This window comes from Neofelis nebulosa, chromosome X (genome assembly GCF_028018385.1).
Source record: "Neofelis nebulosa isolate mNeoNeb1 chromosome X, mNeoNeb1.pri, whole genome shotgun sequence".
NCBI lineage: Eukaryota > Metazoa > Chordata > Mammalia > Carnivora > Felidae > Neofelis > Neofelis nebulosa.
Genome location: NC_080800.1, coordinates 71,050,311 through 71,070,227, shown reverse-complemented (window position 1 = coordinate 71,070,227; position 19,917 = coordinate 71,050,311). Strand labels below are relative to the sequence as shown.

General features: G+C 36.0%; 1 protein-coding gene and 1 pseudogene across 3 annotated transcripts in view; one reads left to right on the top strand and one right to left on the bottom strand.

Moving 5' to 3' along the window:
- Nucleotides 1-19,917, bottom strand: part of LOC131502273 (uncharacterized) — a 439,682-nt gene that overhangs the window by 295,858 nt on the left and 123,907 nt on the right. For 2 of the 3 annotated variants that reach the window (XM_058712956.1, XM_058712957.1), the window contains exon 5: nucleotides 18,135-18,173. The exons of the other annotated variant lie outside the window; for it this stretch is intronic. In XM_058712956.1, coding sequence (XP_058568939.1) covers nucleotides 18,135-18,173 — 39 coding nt within the window. The remainder of the gene's footprint in view (nucleotides 1-18,134; nucleotides 18,174-19,917) is intronic. 3 annotated transcript variants of the gene reach the window in all.
- On the top strand, nucleotides 9,653-17,996 carry LOC131502973 (natural resistance-associated macrophage protein 2-like; annotated as a pseudogene).

Below are 19,917 nucleotides of genomic sequence, written 5' to 3'. Positions count from 1 at the left end.
GCTGTCATTCAAAATAGAAGGAGAGATGAAAAATTTCCCAAACAAAAATTAAAAGAGTTTGTGACCACTAAATCAACCCTGAAAGAAATTTTAAGGGGAACTTGTTGAGGGGAGAAAGGATATATATATGTAGAAAGGATATATATATATATATATATATATATATATATATATGTAGAAAGGTCCTTAGAAAGGACCAGAGAACACCACCAGTAACTCCAACTCAACAAGTATCATAATGGCAATAAATCCATATCTTTCAGTACTCACTCTAAACATCAACGGACTCAATGCTCCAATCAAAAGTCATAGGGTAACAGAATGGATAAGAAAAGAAGATCCATCTATATGCGGTTTTAAAGGAGACCCACTTTATACCTAAAGACACCTTCAGATTGAAAATAAGGGGATGGAGAACCATCTATCATGCTAATGGTCCACAAAAGAAAGCCGGAGTAGCCATACTTATATCAGACAATTTAGACTTTAAAATAAAGACTGTATCAAGTGATGCAGAAGGGCATAATATCATCATCAAGAGGTCTATAGACCAAGAAGACTTGACACTTGTAAACATTTATGTGCCAAATGTGGCAGCACCCAAATATATGAAGCAATTAATCACAAACATAAAGAAATTCATTGATAGTAATATCATAATAGTAGGAAACTTCAACACCCCACTGACAGCAATGGACACATCATCTAATCAAAAAGTCAACAAGGAAACAATGGTGTTGAATGACACACTAGACCAGATGGACCTTACAGATATATTCAGAAAATTTCATCCTAAAGCAGCAGAATACACATTCTTCTCCAGTGCACATGGAATGTTCTCCAGAATAGACTATATACTATGACAAAAATGAGCCCTAAGGAAGTACAAAAAGATTAATAACATACCATGCATATTTTCAGACCACAACACTATGAAACTCGAAATCAACCACAAGAAAAAATTTGGAAAGGTACCAAATACTTGGAGACTGAAGAATATCCTACTAAGGAATGAATGCACTAAACCAAGCAGTTAAAGAGGAAATTAAAAAGTATATGGAAGTCAATGACAATGATAATACTACAAACCAAAACCTCTGGGATGCAACAAGGGCCATCCTAAGAGGAATGTATATAGCAATCCAGGCCTTCCTAAAGAGGGAAGAAAGATCTAAGCTATACAATCTAACCTTATGCCTTAAGGACCTGGAAAAAGAATGGGAAATAAAACCCAAAAGCAGAATTAGACAGGAAATAATAAAGAATAGAGCAGAAATTAATGCTATCGAAACAAACAAAACAAACAAACAAAACAAAAACAGATCGATGAAACCAGAAGCTGGTTCTTTGAAAGAATAAACAAAACTGATAAAGCCCTAGCCAGTTTGATCAAAAAGAAGAAGGAAAGTATCCAAATAAATAAAATCAAGAAACAAAGAGGAGAGATCACAACCAACACAACAGAAATAAAAACAATAAGAGAATATTATGAGAAATTATATGCCAATAAAATGGGTAACCTGGAAGAAATGGACAAATTCCTAGAAACATATACACTACCAAAACTGAAACAGGAAGAAATAGAAAATTTTCACAGACCCATAACCAGTAAGGAAATTGGATTAGTAATCAAATATCTGCCAAAAAACAAGAGTCCAGGGCTACATGTTTTTCGAGGGGAACTCTACCAAACATTTAAGGAAGGGTTAACACCTATTCTCTTGAAATTGTTCCAAAAAGTAGAAATGGAAGGAAAACTTCCAAACTCTATGAAGCCAGCATTACCTTGATTCCAAACCCAGACAGTGACCCTGCTAAAAAGGAGAACTATAGACCAATTTCCCTGATGAACATGGATGCAAAAATCCTCAACAAGATATTAGCTAACTGGATACAACAATACATTAAAAAAATTATTCACCACAACCAGGTGGGATTTATACCTGGGATGCGGGGCTGATTCAATATCCGCAAAACAATTAACGTGATTCATCACATCAATAAAAGAAAGGACAAGAACCATATGATCTTGTCAATAGATGCAGAGAAAGTATTTGACAAAATACAGCGTCCTTTCTTGATACAAACACTCAATTAAGTAGGGATAGAAGGTGCATACCTCGAGATCATAAAAGTCTTATATGCATGACCCAACTCTAATATCATCCTCAATGGGGAAAACTGAGAGCTTTCCCTCTAAGGTTAGGAACAAGACAGGGATGTCCACACTCACCACGGTTATTCAACATAGAACTGGAAGTCTTAGCCTCTGCAATCAGACAACACAAAGAAATAAAGGCATCCAAATCAGCCAGGAGGAGGTCAAACTTTCACTCTTTGCAGATGACATGATACTCTATATGGGAAACCCAACAGATTCCACAAAAAAACTGCTAGAACTGATTCATGAGTACAGCAAAGTTGCAGGATATAAAATCAATGCACAGAAATCGGTTGCATTCCTATACAACAACAATGAAGCAACAACAGAAAGAGAAATCAAGGAATCGATCCCATTTACAACTGCACCAAAAACCATAAAATACCTAGGAGTAAATCTAACCAAAGAGGTGAAAAATCTATATATTCAAAACTATAGAAAGCTTATGAAAGAAATTGAAGAAGACACAAAAAAAATGGAAAAAGATTCCATGCTCCTGGAGAGGAAGAACAAATATTGTTAAAATGTCGATACTACCCAAAGCAATCTACATATTCAATGCAATCACTATCAAAGTAACAACAACATTCTTCACAGAGCTAGAACAAATAATCCTAAAATTTGTATGGAACCAGAAAAGACCCAGAATAGCCAAAGCAATCTTGAAAAAGAAAACCAAAGCAGGAGGCATCACAATCCCGGACTTCAAGCTATATTACAAAGCTGTAATCATCAAGACAGTATGGTACTGGCACAAGAACAGACATTCAGATCAATGGAACAGAATAGAGAAACCAGAAATGGACCCACAAACGTATTGCCAACTAATCTTTGACAAAGCAGGAAAGAATATCCAACGGAATAAAGACCGTCTCTTCAGCAAGTGGTGCTGGGAGAACTGGACAGCGACATGCAGAAGAATGAACGTGGACCACTTTCTTACACCATACACAAAAATACACTCAAAATGGATGAAAGACCTCAATGTGAGACAGGAAGCCATCACAATCCTCGAGGAGAAAGCAGGCAAAAACCTCTGATCTTGGCCTCAGCAACTTCTTACTCAACACATCTCCAGAGGCAAGGGAAACAAAAGCAGAAAGGAACTACTGGGACCTCATCAAAATAAAAAGCTTCTGTACAGTGAAGGAAACAATCAGCAAAACAAAAAGGCAACCGACAGAACAGGAGAAGATATTTGCAAATGACATAGCAGATAACGGGTTAGTACCCAAAATCTATGAAGAACTTAAAAAACTCAACACCCAAAAAGTAAATAATCTGGTGAAGAAATGGGCAAAACACCTGAATAGACACTTCTCCAAGGAAGACATCCAGATGGCCAACCGACACATGAAAGACTGTTCAACATCACTCATCATCAGGAAAATACAAATCAAAACCACAATGAGATACCACCTTACACCTGTCAGAATGGCTAACATTAACAACTTAGGCAACAACAGATGTTGACAAAGATGCGGAGAAAGAGGATCCATTTTGTATTGTTGTTGGCAATGCAAGCTGGTGCAGCCACTCTGGAAAACAGTATGGAGGTTCCTCAAAAAACTAAAAATAGAATTACCCTACAACCCAGCAATTGCACTACTAGGCATTTATCCACAGGATACAGGTGTGCTGTTTCGAAGGGACACATGTACCCCCATGTTTATAGCAGCATTGTCAACAATAGCCAAAGTATGGAAAGAGCCCAAGTGTCCATCGATGGATGAATGGATAAAGAAGATGTGGTATATCTATACACAGTATTACTCGGCAATCAAAAAGAATGAAATCTTGCCATTTGCAACTATGTGGATGGAACTGGGGAGTATTATGCTCAGTGAAATTAGTCAGTCAGAGAAAGACAAAAGTCACAGGATGTCACTCATATGAGGACTCTAAGAGACAAAACAGGTGAACAAAAGGGAAGGGAAGCAAAAACAATATAAAAACAGGGAGAGGGACAAAACAGAAGAGACTCATAAATATGGAGAACAAACTGAGGGTTGCTGTAGGGGTTGCGGGAGGGGGGATGGAGTAAATGGTTAAAGAACATTAAGGAATCTACTCCTGAAATCATTGTTTCAGAATATGCTAATTTTGAAGTAAATTTTTAAAAATAAAAAAAATAAAATAAAATAAATGAAACTGCAAAAGGTGTTTGATACCTCAAATGCAAATACACTAATGCAAAGCTACATAGATCACAATCAGGCAAATGTGACACCACTAGAAGAAACTAATAAAACTTCAGTAACCAGCACTGAAGATATGGTGATCTATGATTTGTGTGACAAAGAATTCAAAGTAACCATCTTAAATTAATTCAGTGAAATGCAAGAGAACACAGACAACTGAATGAAATCAGGAAAACAATAAGCAAACTGATAATTTTAATAAATTAATATAAACTATAAGAAGGACCAAATAGAAATCCCAGAGCTGAAGAATACAAAGACATAACTGAAAATTTCAACAGACAGCTTCATTAACAGTCATGATCATACAAAAGGATCAGTGAAGTTGAAGACAGACCATTTGAAATTATCTGGCTAAAGAATCAAAAAGAAAAAAAATAACAGAAAAGAGTAAGAAAGCCTGCATGAATTATGAGACACCATAAAGTGAATAAAGAATCACATCATGGGAATCTCAAGAGAAGTGGAAGCATAAAGCTTTTTTAAATAGTAACTGAAAACTTCCAAAATTTTGGAAGTCATAAAAAATCAAGGTACAGAAAGCTCAAAACCCTAAGCAAGATCAGTCTAACAAAGATTACTCTGAGACACATGGATAATCAAAATGTTAAAAGGCAAAGGAGACTTTTGAGATCAGCATGAGAAAAACGACACAATACAGTAGGAGACCATCATAGGGTTTTCAGTGGGTTTATCCGCAAAAACCTTCCATGCTAGAAAAGAGTTGGATAGTATATTTGAAGGGCTGAATGAAAAATGAAACTGACAATTCAGAATACTATACCAGGCAAAACTGACCTTCATAAATGAATGAGACAAAAAGATATTCCAAAACAAAAGGTAAGAGAGATCCTCACCACAGTCCTCCTTAAAATAAATCTCAGAGAGCTCTTCAAGTTGAAATAAAAGCATGCTAAGTAACAACATGAAAACATATAAAAGTATAAAACTCATTGGTGAAGGTAAATATATAGTCAAATTCAGAATACTCTATCAATTGAGAAGTGATATCAGCAAGAAGGTAACATAGGTCATTCCTGACTTTGCTCCCACTCACCAGAACAACTAATGATTACTCATGAACAAGACACCACTGAGAGGTTCCTAGAACACAGGGGTCAGGTGGAAGCATCCCCCTTCACCAAGAGACCAAGACAGACTGCATTAGAAGGGCAAAAGAAATGGCTACACAGTAACCACAGAGCGCCTCACACGGGCCAGCACAGAACCATGTGGAGAGGTCTCCCCTGAGCCTCTAGTTTCTCCATTGGGAAAAGGGAGCCCAGAGGAGACAACCAATGTCCTCAGCATTTTGAGTAACTTCATGGAAGCCTGTAGTCTAGTCTCGCCCTATAGAAATTACAGGGGAATCTTCAAGTCTCAGCCACTGTGAATCTGTGAAGGAGAAGGGAGAGGGCCTTGAAGTATACAGCACATGGATCTTGACAGATCAAGTTTATAATTACAGTGCCCAAGTAGTAATCCCAACCAAGCGGCTTTGTGCATCTGCAGAATCAAGTCAGTGACACACTCTGACCAAGGAACTCACTGGGATGCAAATATTCCTGATTCAGGTCTTCAAACAAGGAGTTTTGCTGGTCCTAGAGTTTGGTTTGCCTATGCACAGGCAAGGAGCTGAGTCATAGCCCCACCTGATGGTTAGAGTGTTTCCCAGACCCATCTGGGCAAAGATACTGGTGAGAGCACCTGAAAGCTGAGTAAACAAAAATGTTCAAGCTGAGAAGTGAGTGGGTAGAGATGATCACCCCCAGAACAGTCCCTACTGAGCATAGAGGGTTCCTTTGCTATAACCAAGCAGAGATTCATTCATAGTGAAGGCTGAGAATATCTTCTGACCCCTCCTGACCCAAAAACCTCTTGAAAAAATTTGGGAGTTGCCTGGAGTGGCTCCTCCCCATCCTGTTCCCACAAAGGAACTGAAACATAGTCCCAACCACTGTGATTCTTGGGCCTCATTAAGGACTTCCAAGAATACCTAGAAGCTGTGCAACCAGCGGTACTCAATCAAGACACAGGCAGGCTATGCTGATCACACTCAAAGCAAAGCCAATACCAAGTTTTTCTGCTACACCCAGGCAGAGGGATTAATGCGTAGCCAGAATACCATAATACTTTAATGGTGCTATGTAAATCACGTTTGTTTCTAGTATAAAAGTTAAAAAGCAATATTCAAAACAACTATAGACTCTGATATTTTTTTAATTTTATTTTTAATTTTTTTAAAATTTACATCCAAATTAGTTAGCCTATAGTACAACAATGATTTCAGGAGTAGATTCCTTAGTGCCCCTTACTCATTTAGCCCATTCCACCTCCCACGCCCCCTCTAGCAACCCTCAGTTTGTTCTCCATATTTATGAGTCTCTTCTGTTTTGTCCCCCTCCCTGTTTTTATATTATTTTTGTTTCCCTTCCTTTGTTCATCTGTTTTGCTTTTTAAAGTCCTCATATGAGTGAAGTCATATGATGTTTGTCTTTCTCTGACTAATTTCACTTAGCATAATACCCTCCAGTTCCATCCACATAGTTTCAAATGGCAAGATTTCATTCTTTTTGATTGCCAAGTAATACTCCATTGTATAGATATACCACATCTTCTTTATCCATTCATCCATCGATGGACATTTGGGCTCTTTCCATACTTTGGCTATTGTTGATAATGCCGCTATAAACATGGGGGTGCATGTGTCCCTTCAAAACAGCACACCTGTATCCCGTGGATAAGTTCCTAGTAGTGCAATTGCTGGGTCGTAGGGTAGTTCTATTTTTAGTTTTTTGAGGAACCTCGATACAGTGAAGAAATGGGAAAAAGACATGAATAGACACTTCTCCAAGGAAGACATCCAGATGGCCAACCGACACATGAAAAAATACTCAACATCACTCATCATCAGGGAAATACAAATCAAAACCACAATGAGATACCAATTTACACCTGTCAGAATGGCTAACATTAACAACTCAGGCAACAACATATGTTGGTGAGGATGCAGAGAAAGAGGATGTCTTTTGCATTGTTGGTGGGAATGCAAGCTGGTGTAGCCACTCTGGACTCTGATAATTTTTTACTAAAGCCAGAATATAGACAGATGTAAAGTGTGACATCAGTAGCATAAAATATGTGGTGAGGAAATGTAAGAGTGTACCGATTTTATATGTGATTTGAATGTAAGTTGTTATCAGATTAAAATATACTGTTGTAAGATATTTTATGTAAGCCTCATGGTAACCATAAAGAGAAAAACCTACATTAGATACACAAAAGATAAAAAGACAAGAATACAAGCATAGTATTATAAGGAAGACAGAAAGAAAGGAATAAAGAAATGAAATAACTAAAAAAGCCAGAAAACAATTCACAAAATGGCAATAGTAAGTCTTTACGTATCAATAATTACTTCACATATAAATGTACTAAATTCTCCATTCAAAAGACGCAGAGTGGCTACAAAAGAAACACGTGTTGGCAAGGATGCAAAGATAAAGGAACCCTCTAGCACTGCTTGTAGGAATGCGAACTGGTGCAGCCACTGTGCAAAACAATATAGAGGTTACTCAAAAAATTAAAAATAGAGCTACACTATTATCCAGTAATTGCACTAATGGTTATTTACCCCAAAATACAAAAACACCAATGCAAAAGGATATGTGCATCTCTATGTTTATTTGCAGCATTATTTACAATAGCCAATGTATGGAAGCAGCCCAAGTGCCCATCCATAGATGAATGGATAAAGAAGTGGTATATATATATGTATATAATATATATATAATTCAGCCAAAAAAGAATGAAATCTTGCTATTTGCAACAACATGGATAGAACTAGAGAGCATAATGCTAAGTGAAATAAGTCAGTGAAAGACAAATATCATGATTTCACTCGTGTGGAATTTATTAAATGAAACAAAGGAGCAAAGGAAAAGAGAGATAGAGACAAATCAATAAACAGATTCTTAACCATATAGAACAAACTGATATTTACCAGAGAGGTGGTGGGTGGGGGGATGGGTAAAATAGGTGATGGAAATTAAGAAGTACACTTATCATGATAAAATAATAAAAAAATAAAAAAATAATCAGTGGGGAAAAAAGACAGGGTGGCTAAATGGATTAAAAAACAAGTTCCTAAATCTGATCCCTCTAAGATACTTAAAAATAGCCTGAAAGTAAAGGGATGGATGGAAAAAAGATATTCCATGCAAACAGTAACCTAGAGAGTAGAAATGGTAATATTTATATCAGATAAAATATTTTCAGTCAAAATTTTTATGAGACAAAAAAGATACTATATAGTGAGAAAGGCATCAATTCATCAAAATAATATAAAATTATAAATATATATGCTCCCAATATTGGAGCACTGAACTATTTAAAGCAAATATTAACAGAACTAAAAGGTGAAATGGACAACAATAGAATAATAGTAAAAGACTTCAATATCCTACTTTCATCACTAGACAGATCATTAAGAGAAAATTAATAGGGAAATGGGGGATCTAAATAACACTATAAACCAAATGGACTAAACAGACATACACAGAACATTGTGTCCAACAGCACCAGAAAACAAATTCTCAAGTATAAACGGAACATTCTTCAAGATAGATCATATGTTTGGCCACAGAATAAACATTAACAAATTCAAAAAAGATTTAAATCATATCAAGTATCATCTTTAGCTATAATGGCATGAAACTAGAAATCAGTAACAGGAGGAAAACTGAAAAATTTTCAAAATATATGTAAATTAAAAAACATACTCTTGAATGAACCATTAATCAAAGAAGTAACCAAGAGGGAAATCAGAAAGTATCTTGAGACAAACAAAAATAAAAGCACAATATACTAAAATCCTTGGGATACAGCAAAAGTAGTACTGAGGGGAGCATATAGTAACAAATGTCTACTTTAAGAAACTAAGCCCAAAGTTACCAAGCCCAAAGTTATAAATTAAGTATTAAATCATATGATCCTCCCAATAAGTACAGATAGTTTTTTCACAGAATTCAATATTATTTCTTGTCAAAAGCTCTTAAAACTTTGGGCATAGAAAGACTATATATGAAGGCTATATATGAAAAACCCACAGCTAACATTTTACTCAACATTGAAAAGTTGAAAACATTTCCTCTAAAATCAGGAACAAGACAATAATGTCCACTCTTGACCTTCCTTTTCAACATAGTACTGGAGTTGGTGCTAGCTCCGGGATGCGGAGTGGGCGCTGTGGGAGATACTGTCAGGTGCTTGCAGAGCTGAATGTTATTCTAAGAACTTGGGAATTCAGGCTTCCACTGTGGTGTTAGGTACTGATTAGAAGATGCCAGATGATGGGAGTGCCTGGGTGGCTCAGTCAGTTGAGCATCCAAGTCTTGGTTTCAGTTCAGGTCATGATCTCATGGTTTGTGAGTTTGAGCCCAGTCAGGCTCTGCACTGACAGTGAGAAGCCTGCTTTAGATTCTTTCTCCTCCTCCTGCATGCTCTCTCTCTCTCTCAAAAACAAACAAACAAACAAACTTAAAAAAAAATATGTCTGATGATGATGCTTCTGGAGACCATGGGGTGTCTGCCAGTCTTGGTACCCTCAGCCATGTCTACAATAATGTGTCTCTTCCCCCAGTCCACCAGGCACTCACAAGAGTCATTCATCACCTACTTTGATGAGAAGATCACCATTCCTGAGGAATAGTATTCTTGTTTTAACTTTCATAAACTCTGCGCTTTCATGGGACCCAACTTTCTCATGAGCACTGCCTACTTGGATCCAGGAAACATTGAATCTGATTTGCAGTCTGGAGCAGTGGCTAGATTTAAGTTGTTCTGGGTTCTTTCGTTGGCCAGCATCATGGGACTCCTGCTCCAGCACCTTGCAGCTAGATTGAAAGTGGTCATGGGGTTGCTGAAGTGTGTCACCATCAGTATCTCACGGTCTTATAAATTATCCTATGGCTAATGGTGGAGTTGGCTATTTTTTGCTCAGATATGCAAGAAATTATTGAATCAGCCATTTCCATCAATCTTCTGTCTATAGGAAGGTATCCACTATGGGGTGGAGTTCTCATCACCATTGCAGATATCTTTGCATTTCTCTGGAAAAATATGGCTTATGGAAGCTATAAGCATTTTTTAGACTTTCTCATAACTATTATGGCCCTCACATTTGGATATATGTTACAGTTAAACCTAGCCAGAGCCAGGTACTCAAGGGCATATTCCTGCCCTCCTATTCAGGATGTCACCTCCCACAGACTGAGCAGGCTGTGGGCATCCTGAAAGCTGTCATCATGACACACAATATGTACCTGCATTGTGCCTTAGTCAAGTCCAGAAAGGTAAAATAAGCCAATAAGCATGAAGTTCAAGAAACTACTATGTACTTTTTCATTTAATCTTGCATTGCTCCCTTTGTTTCCTTCATCATCAACATCTTTGTTATCTCAGTCTTTGCTGAAGCATTTTTTGAAAAACAAAAAAAAACTAGGTGGTTGCAGTCTGTAAAAATAATGGCAATCCCCACACTGCCCTTTTTCCTGATGATAACTCAACACTGGCTGTGGGCATCTATAAAAGGGGTGTTGTACTGGGATGTTACTTGGGCCTGCTGCACTATACATCTGGGCAGTGGGGATCCTGGCTGCAGGACAGAGCTCCATCATGACAGGAACCTATTTTGGCCAGTTCATCATGGAAGAATTCCTGAACCTAAAATGGTGACACTTTGCTCGAGTGATTCTGGCTCACTCTATTGCCATCATCCCCACTCTGCTTGCTGCCATCTTCCAAGATGCAGAGCATCTAACAAGGATGAAGGAGTACCCTACAATCCAGCAATTGCACTGCTAGGCATTTACTCAAAGAATACAAAAATGCTAATTCAAAGGGATACATATACCCTGATGATTTAGCAGCATTATCTATAATAGCCAAATTATGGAAACAGCCCAAGTGTTTATATACATACATATACTGTGGAATATTACTTATAGCCCAAGTGTATATATACATACATACACTGTGGAATATTACTAGTCATAAAAAAGAATGAAATCTTGCCATTTGCCATGATATGGATTGAGCTAGAGAATATTATGCCAAGAAAAATAAGTCAGAGAAAGACAAATACCATATGATTTTACTCATACATGGAATTTAAGAAATAAAAGAAATGAACATGGTGGGGGAAAGAGAAACAAACCAATTAACAGAGTATTAACTATAGAGAACAAATTGAGGGTTACTTGAGGGGAGGTGGGCTGCTGGATGGGCTAAAGACGTGACAGGTATTAAGGAGGGCACTTGTGATGAGCACTGGGTGTTATACATAAATGATGAATCACTAAATTCTCTACCTGAAAGTAATATTACACTGTATGTTAACTAACTAGAATTTAAATAAAAATTTGGGCAAAATTTTTAAAAAATAACAAAGTTGAAACCAGTCCTCTCACAACTAAAAAAGAAAAAAAAAAGTATCTGAAATCAAATCTGTAATCCCATGATATCACCAGCCTGGAGTTTACAACAATAGTTCAACTAATAGAAAAACTGATATGTTTTATGTAGTGGGAAAAAAAAAAAACAAATGTGTATAACACTGCAAGATTTTGCTCCTTACTGCAATCTATGAATTTAAAGTTGAACTTACAACCTGTACAAATCTTCAAATTGGTAATGAGTTTGTATTTCCATGTGCAACAAGAATTTCATTTAATTCACCTCTCTCATTGACATTTGAAATACTTGTAAATTTTGTGACTCAGCCCTGTATCCTACATGCTTCAACATAGTAACAGGAATCATTCATTCATTTATTTACAGAAGCTAAGCTTATAAGTTATTTCTATATATAATGTGGAAGATGCATTCCTACTGTGCTTTAATCAAGATGCAGGCCTCAGTCAACCAACTCCAGTACTACTAAATAGCGATTTGGTTAGCAACTCCCTGGAAAAAATAGATAAGTATAATCATTACAATGTGTGGCATGAATTGTCACACACAAATATAAATAGTTACTAGGGAAGCATCATTATATATGAAGATGCTGGAAAGAAGCTACATCATTGGACTGTTGTAAAGATTCATTAAGACTGGTACACATAGTGTTTAAGATAGTGCCAGGCATATAGTAAACTTGTAATAAATGGTGCTAGTATACTGTGCTTGTTAATACTTTTCTGCTCCATTTAGCCAACCAGATAGTTTTTAAAAGCCTAAAGTTCTTTTTAAGCTAGTTATTATAAAAATCACAACAGTAGTTGGTTAATAACTGACATAACTTCATAAAATTTACTACAAACTAACTTTATAAAATTTACTCTGTATTATTAGTATATTAGTCTATTAACTAATTAAATATGAGATATATTTTATAAGTAAAATTAATGTCCATATGTAAATATAGTATGAATCTGTCATTAAAGAGAATTCAAAATTACAAAAAATAATAAAAACTATTTAAAAATTTAAAAAACAAAAAAATAAATAAAAAATAAACAGATTCTTAATTATAGATACAATCTGATGGCTACCAGAGGAGAGGGGGGTGGGGAGAGATGTTAAGTAGATGATGCAGATTAAGGAGTGCACTTGTGATGAGTACTGGGTGATGCCTGGAGTTGTTGTTGAATCACTATATTGTAAACCTGAAACTAATATAAACTGTATGTTAACTAACTGAAATTAAAATAAAAAGTTTAAAAAAATCAATGAAAGTATTCTCTGGAAATCAATTGACTATATGGAATTTACAATGAAGAATGCCATGCATTTAATTATTTTATTTTTATTTTAAATTATTTTTATTTTAAATATTATTTTCATGCCCGTTTTTCCAAACAATAGTTGAACATTTACTAACACAACACTGCTTCATAATTTCATTTTGCTTAGTCAATTTTCATTCATTCTGCTAAAACATTTAGACTTTATGTCTTTGTGGGAGGATGGGTTAAATGGGTGATGGGTACTAAGGAGGGCACTTTTTTGGGATGAGCACTGGGTGTCATATGTAAGAGATGGATCATTGGGTTCTACTCCTGAAGCCAAGTATGTTAACTAACTTGACTAGAAACAAAAAATAACAAAAAACAGTTAGACTTTAGTACATAGATGCAGAAAGCAGTAAATACAAAACCCCTGCCATCTAAAATGGGCACAACATCCAAGGATAATAAGAATCTTGAATACTTTGACATGTGATGAAGGGAAAGGTAAGATGTTTCTTTTTTCTTCTCTGTTAAGTGTGGTGATAACCAAAACATGAGGGGAAAGAAATCTATAAAATGGCTTTTTAAACAAAGCCCAACAGTAGTCTGTTCAGGCCTTAAGAATCAAGGGGTTAGGACTCTCTGTATTAGACCATAACCCTCCACAACTTCTATCCATAGAAATCCAAAGCATTACAGACACCTACAATGACACTCCAGGCTAGTCCTTTCTTTACATCCTTCCAGAAAAATTATAGACTTTCATTATCTCTCAAACACATGTAGTGCTCTCCAATCTCTGTTCCTTGCTCAAACTCTTTTTTTGTTATCTCTTGTATACCTAGGGGGACTTTGTCATCAATTCTGAATATACTTATCTGTATGTTCTAAGGCTTATTGTATTATTAAAAAAAAAAAGACTCTTCATGGTCCAGTCAAATACCCACAAATTCATGTATTATTTATGTATGTTTATTCCTTCAGACAAATTCTTGCCCCTGTCTAAATGAGAAAAGTTAGGAAAGTATCTGTAAAGCATTTTGTAAGCCTGTACACACACACACACACACACACACACACACGCACATGCACACACACACACACACACACACATATGTATTTTGCAGATGGTAAAGCTTATATGTGTAAGCTGATAACATTATTGCTTTTATTGTTACCATCACAATTTTTCAAGATGGCCGGCCTCCTTTTCTTTTTATTCTTAACACCTGTTGTTTTTGACCAACAACAACAGGAGGATTTAATTGCCTGAAATAAAGTAGAAAAGTCAGGAATGCCGCAGGGTGCCTGAGTGATTCAGTCAGTTAAGTGTCTGACTTTGGTTCAGGTCACTATCTTGCAGTCCCTGAGTTCGAGCCCTGCATCAGGCTCTGTGCTGACAGCTCAGAGCCTGGAGCCTGCTTCAGATTCTATGTCTCCCTCTCTTTCTGCCCCTCCCCGCTTGAACTCTGTCTCTCTCTCTCTTTCTCTCTCTCTCTCTCTCAAAAATATGTAAACATTAAAAAAATTTAAAAAGTCAGTAATGCTGAAAAATGAATTGGAGAACTAGCATTAAAGATAAGCCTTTAAAAAAAAAAGAGAAGCATTAAATTAACAAAGAACTTTTTAACACTTTAATTCATTTTTAGAAAGACAGAGTGTAAGCAGGGGAGGGGCAGAGAAAGAGGGAGACACCAAATCTGAAGCAGGCTCTGAAAAGACTGCAACATGGGGCTCCAACCCACGAACCACGAAATCATGACCTGAGCCAAAGTCTGCCACTTAACTAAGCCACCCAGGTGCCCCAACAAAGAAACATTAATGGCAGATTTAGCAGTCTTATTTTAATCAGTTAGGTTTTTGCACAAGATTGTGTTTTAGGATAATGCCAAAGAAAGATTATTATGGATAAACTTTGTAGTGTGGATTGGAACAGAGAGCCAGGATACTGTGAGTTAGAGCCAATACTACTATGGAGAAGGAGGAGAAGGAGAATAAGAAGGAGGAGGAAGAAGAGGAGGAGGAGGAAGAGGAGGAGGAGGAGGAGAAGAAGAGGGGGTGCCAGTGCCAATGGAGTGAAAAGAAGAGATGGAAGAAGGAGAGAAATAGCAACTACAGCTAATATTCAGCACTATATATAAAAACTAAAGCTAATTATCTCAGGTAATATTTACAACAATTTTAGCATTGTCGTGATCTCCATTTTTCAGATAAAACAAGAGAAGATCTGAGTCACTGAGTAATGTGTGCAACATCATAGCTAGTAATTTTTATCTGGAATGTAAACCTAGCCAGACTGATTCTACAGCTTAAATTCTAAATCTGAAGTCTAAATTCCAATTCTGAATAATTTAAAGATGGGATTTCTCCCAGGTGCCACACCCTCAACGAATTGAATGCATGTTCAATAGTGTGTCCTTGAGTTAAAAACACATAAAGGAACAATCTATAACAACCAGAAGTATCTGTAGATAAATGAACAGGATGGCCCAAGATAGGATTAACTGAAATAGCATTTTTTTTAATGCTAAGTGAAATAAGCCAGTCAGAGATAGACAAGTACCACATGATTTCATTCATATACGGAATTTAAGAAACAAAACAAAGAAAGAAGAAAAGAGACCAAAATCCCCCAGACTCTTTTAACTATAGAGAACAAACTGTTGGTTGCCAGAGGGGAGGTGGGTTGGGGGATGGGTGTTACAGGGAAGGGGATTAAAAGTACACCTATCAAGGGGCACCTGGGTGGCTCAGTTTGTTAAGCTTTCAACTTCGGCTCAGGTCATAATCTCGCAGTTTGTGAGTTTGAGCCCCGTGTCAAGTCTCTGTGCTGACAGCTCAAAGCCTGGAGACTTCTTCAGATTCTGTGTCTCCCTCTATCTCTGTCTCCCCCACTCATGCTGTCTCTTTCTCAAGAATAAATAAACATTAAAGAAAAATTAAAAGAAAAAAAGAGTACACTTAATGTGATTAGCACCAAGTAATGTATAGAATTGTTGAATCACTATGTTGTGTATTTGAAACTAATGTAACACTGTATGACAATTATAATCAAATTTAAAATAAATTAATAAAAAAAAAGAAATAGCATTTTGATAATATTTTACTTGAGAACTCTAAACTTGACAAAAGTTTTCAATTGTAAATATATTTATCTCTTCCTATTGGGAGTTACTATAGACATTAAAAAAATATACTGCTATCCTATTGGGAGTTACTATAGACACTAAAAAAATATACTGTAGCAGCAGGTTGAAAATGATTGAAAACAGAAGATATATGAATCTCTCCAAATGTCAAAATTCATGACAGAGCTCATATCATTCCTCAAAAGTAATTAAACAGAGAACTTCTACAACTAGGCTATCTTCAAGATATCTGTCTGCTAATAAGGGATAATCAAATTTTCTAATTGAATGTTTACACATCCAATTTAATCCCACCAAGGATTTTAATGACATATTTTTAAAAATCCATAAATTATGAACTCGTATATAAACAATCTATACTAAGATGATTGCCTAGAGGGGAATTTACAAAAGAATCTCTAAGTGTCCGTTTCAAACCTGCTGTTGCTAACCATATTTGTTTGTGTGTGGTGTGTATGTGTGTGTGCATGCATGTGTGTGAGAGAGAGAGAGCACTACTAAGTGAATTCCTGAAAATGTTCTCAGAAAATATGTTTAGCCCTCTACTTTGAAGGCCAATTGGGTAAGCAAGTGATTCTACTTCAACTAAATCTTTTGAATATATTAAATTGTGTACCTTGAGCCTGACTCCCTGGTGTGAAATGCCAAACTTGTAAAAGAAAATACACCTTATAAAGAATATATTTTCATATAGTAATTGTAGCTTTTCTAAGTTCTGTGACTATAAATTAAAAAATCAGTATCTCGTTGCTGAAATACATTCATGTTTTAATAGTCCTTCTGTGTATTCACTTACAAACTCTTCTCACTTGCAAAAACACATCTTTAAGACAATGGTAAATTACTTATAAAAAAATTTCCTGGTAAAGAGATATACTCCTTACAAAAAATGAACAAAAACAGAAAAAATTCCCACTATTTAGAAACTCTTGGGGCACCTGGGTGGCTCAGTCAGTTAAGTGTTGGATTTCTACTCAGGTCATGATCTCGTGGTCCGTGTGTTCCAGCCCCACACTGGCTCTGTGCTAACAGCTCAGAGCTTGGAGCTTACTTCGGATTTTGTGTCTCCCTCACTCTCTGTCCCTCCCCCCTCGTGCTCTGTCTCTCTCTCCTTCAAAAATAAATAAACATTAAACAATTATCTAGAGGCGCCAGTGTGGCTTAGTCGGTTAAGCATCTGACTTTAGCTCAGGTCATGATCTCAGGGTTTGTGAGTTCCAACCCCATGTCGGGCTCTGTGATGACAGCTCAGAGCCTGAAGCCTCCTTCAGATTCTGTGTCTCCCTCTCTCTCTGCCCCTTCCCCACTTATTCTCTGTCTCTGTCAAAAATAAATAAATGTAAAATAAATAAATAAATAAATAAATAAATAAATAAATAAAAAATTGTCTAGAAACTCATACTCTAGCAGAAACAAAAAAATAACTTGGACATTATATAACCATCTCTCTCTCTCTCTCTCTCTCTCTCACACACACACACACACACACACACACAGCTTAGACAATACAGAAGAGAAAGAAGGTGACAATATATTCAACTACCCTGACATCCAAAAGCCCAGAGCCAAAAAAGATCAGGTGTTAGAACTTTTACAGAAACAAAATTAAATAGTACCCAGGAAAAGTGAACCAATTAGTCATCCAGATGTTTCCAGCTGGATATTTGGTGTACGAGAAGAAAAGATCCCACTTGACTCACTTTTTCCCACATTGCAGGCAGCTCTTAATAGTAGCAATTCCAAAGCAATTCAGTAACTATACTTTGGACCATAAAATTATTAAATTGAGTACATTCTGTCTCATCATACTTAGGTTCTTAGTGTGAAGACAAATACTTTTTACTTAGTTCTCCTCAATATAATTTTGTTGCTGTTGTTACTATCATTTTCTTACCTGATCTTCTCCTGGCATATCTTGCCTTTTAACTTTATTCTAAGAGGAAAAAATCAAGATAATTTAGGAAGAATATACAGCCAAGGAAGAGGAAACTATATTTTAAAAAGAAGTTAAGCTGTTAAGAAAGCCAAGATAAGGTGAACTATAATTAATGCACAATGAGCTTCAATTCTACTTCTGTGGGAATTAAGCTTAAATGCATTAAATAATAGTATTTTTGTGCAGTTATTTAATCATCTGCAAATTGTGTTTATATCCATCCAACATTTTTATATCTCACAGAATATTAATGTTTGGAGATACTTTGTAAAACAGCTCTTTAAGACAAAAGTTCTAACTTCTTAAACTTCTGGCATCTCTCCTATAAGATTATTGACCCTCCTTCTGAAGTAATAATGTTAAATATTTAGTTCTCATCCCCATACCCTGAGAAAAACTTCACCTGAGTCTGAAGACTTGCACTCTTGGCAATTTCATTTCTCAGAAAAGAAAACCATGAAAGGAAGTTTCTCCGGTCCAAATTTTGAACAAAAAAGAGCTATTTAGAAGACCTAGAAGCCTTGGGAAAAAGTGACCATGTCATCTCTTAATAAATTGTAATGAAGGAAGGGAATGGCGGGCATAGTCAGACACATGTCTTGCTATTAATAGAATGACATTTCCAAGCAGCTGTCCAAATAGTTCAAGTCCCCCATCACAACTGTAACTTACCTCAGAGTCAATATAAAAAATCAACCAGCTACCAATTCTTGAATTTAAATAACTATGAAAGAACTTGAGGAAATTCCTGCTCTTTAGAATACTTAAGTGATAAACCACCTAATGATAGTAATGTAATTTCCCTAACTTTTGGCTTACCATGCAATCAGCCAGTGTAGAACCAGATATCTGGTAAAACAGTTGTCCAGGCATTGGTTGTTTTTTTTTTTTAATATTACACATCCTTAGTACTTATATTTAATTTCTATTAATGGGGCTAGAAAAATGAGATTGTAGAAGAAAGACCAAAAGATAGGGTTATTTGGATTTCACGGCTTTATAAATACTTAAGCTTTTTCTTGTAGAATGCTAAGGAATAAAAAGAAAGGGCAATGAGTTTTAATTGCAAATATATATTGATGGTAAGGCCTAACAAGAGCTGTAAAAATTAACAGATATGAAAATGAGCTGCATTGGCTTCCTTCACAGAACAGAGAGCCACCCATATTTCTCTGGGTAAAAAAGAAGAGCACTGAAAGGGAATTATTTGAACCATGAGTTTAGGTCAACTTCAATATAACTATAACATAAATAATGAAAAGAATATTTAAAAAGTGATAACGTTTTAGAACATAGAATTAGGTAGCCAGAACTATGATATCACAGAAAGTAGAGTAAGACTATGTCTAGTTTACACTCATAAGCAGACCCAGTTATTTTCATAACTGGGTATTTTTTCATTCCCAGTACAATTAAATTATTTTCATTATAATGTAATTTCCTCAAAATTTGCCATCCATTAACACATTGTTCTGGGGTACTTAGTAAATAAATTAATTGAAGGCTTTTTTCCTTCTATTTATGCTGTTCAGACCTATTGGAATCTAACTTCATTATATTGGGAAAGAAGAAGAAATAAAGGACATTTTAATGAATAGTGTACACATGCCAGAAAGGTTTATATTTCTGAGATGGGAGACAAAGATTTTTAAATTTTATTCTTAGATAATCTCCAAAGAATTTCACTGCAGGTAAAATTAACTTGAATGAGTTAAGTCTTGAAGCCAAGAAATCAGTTACT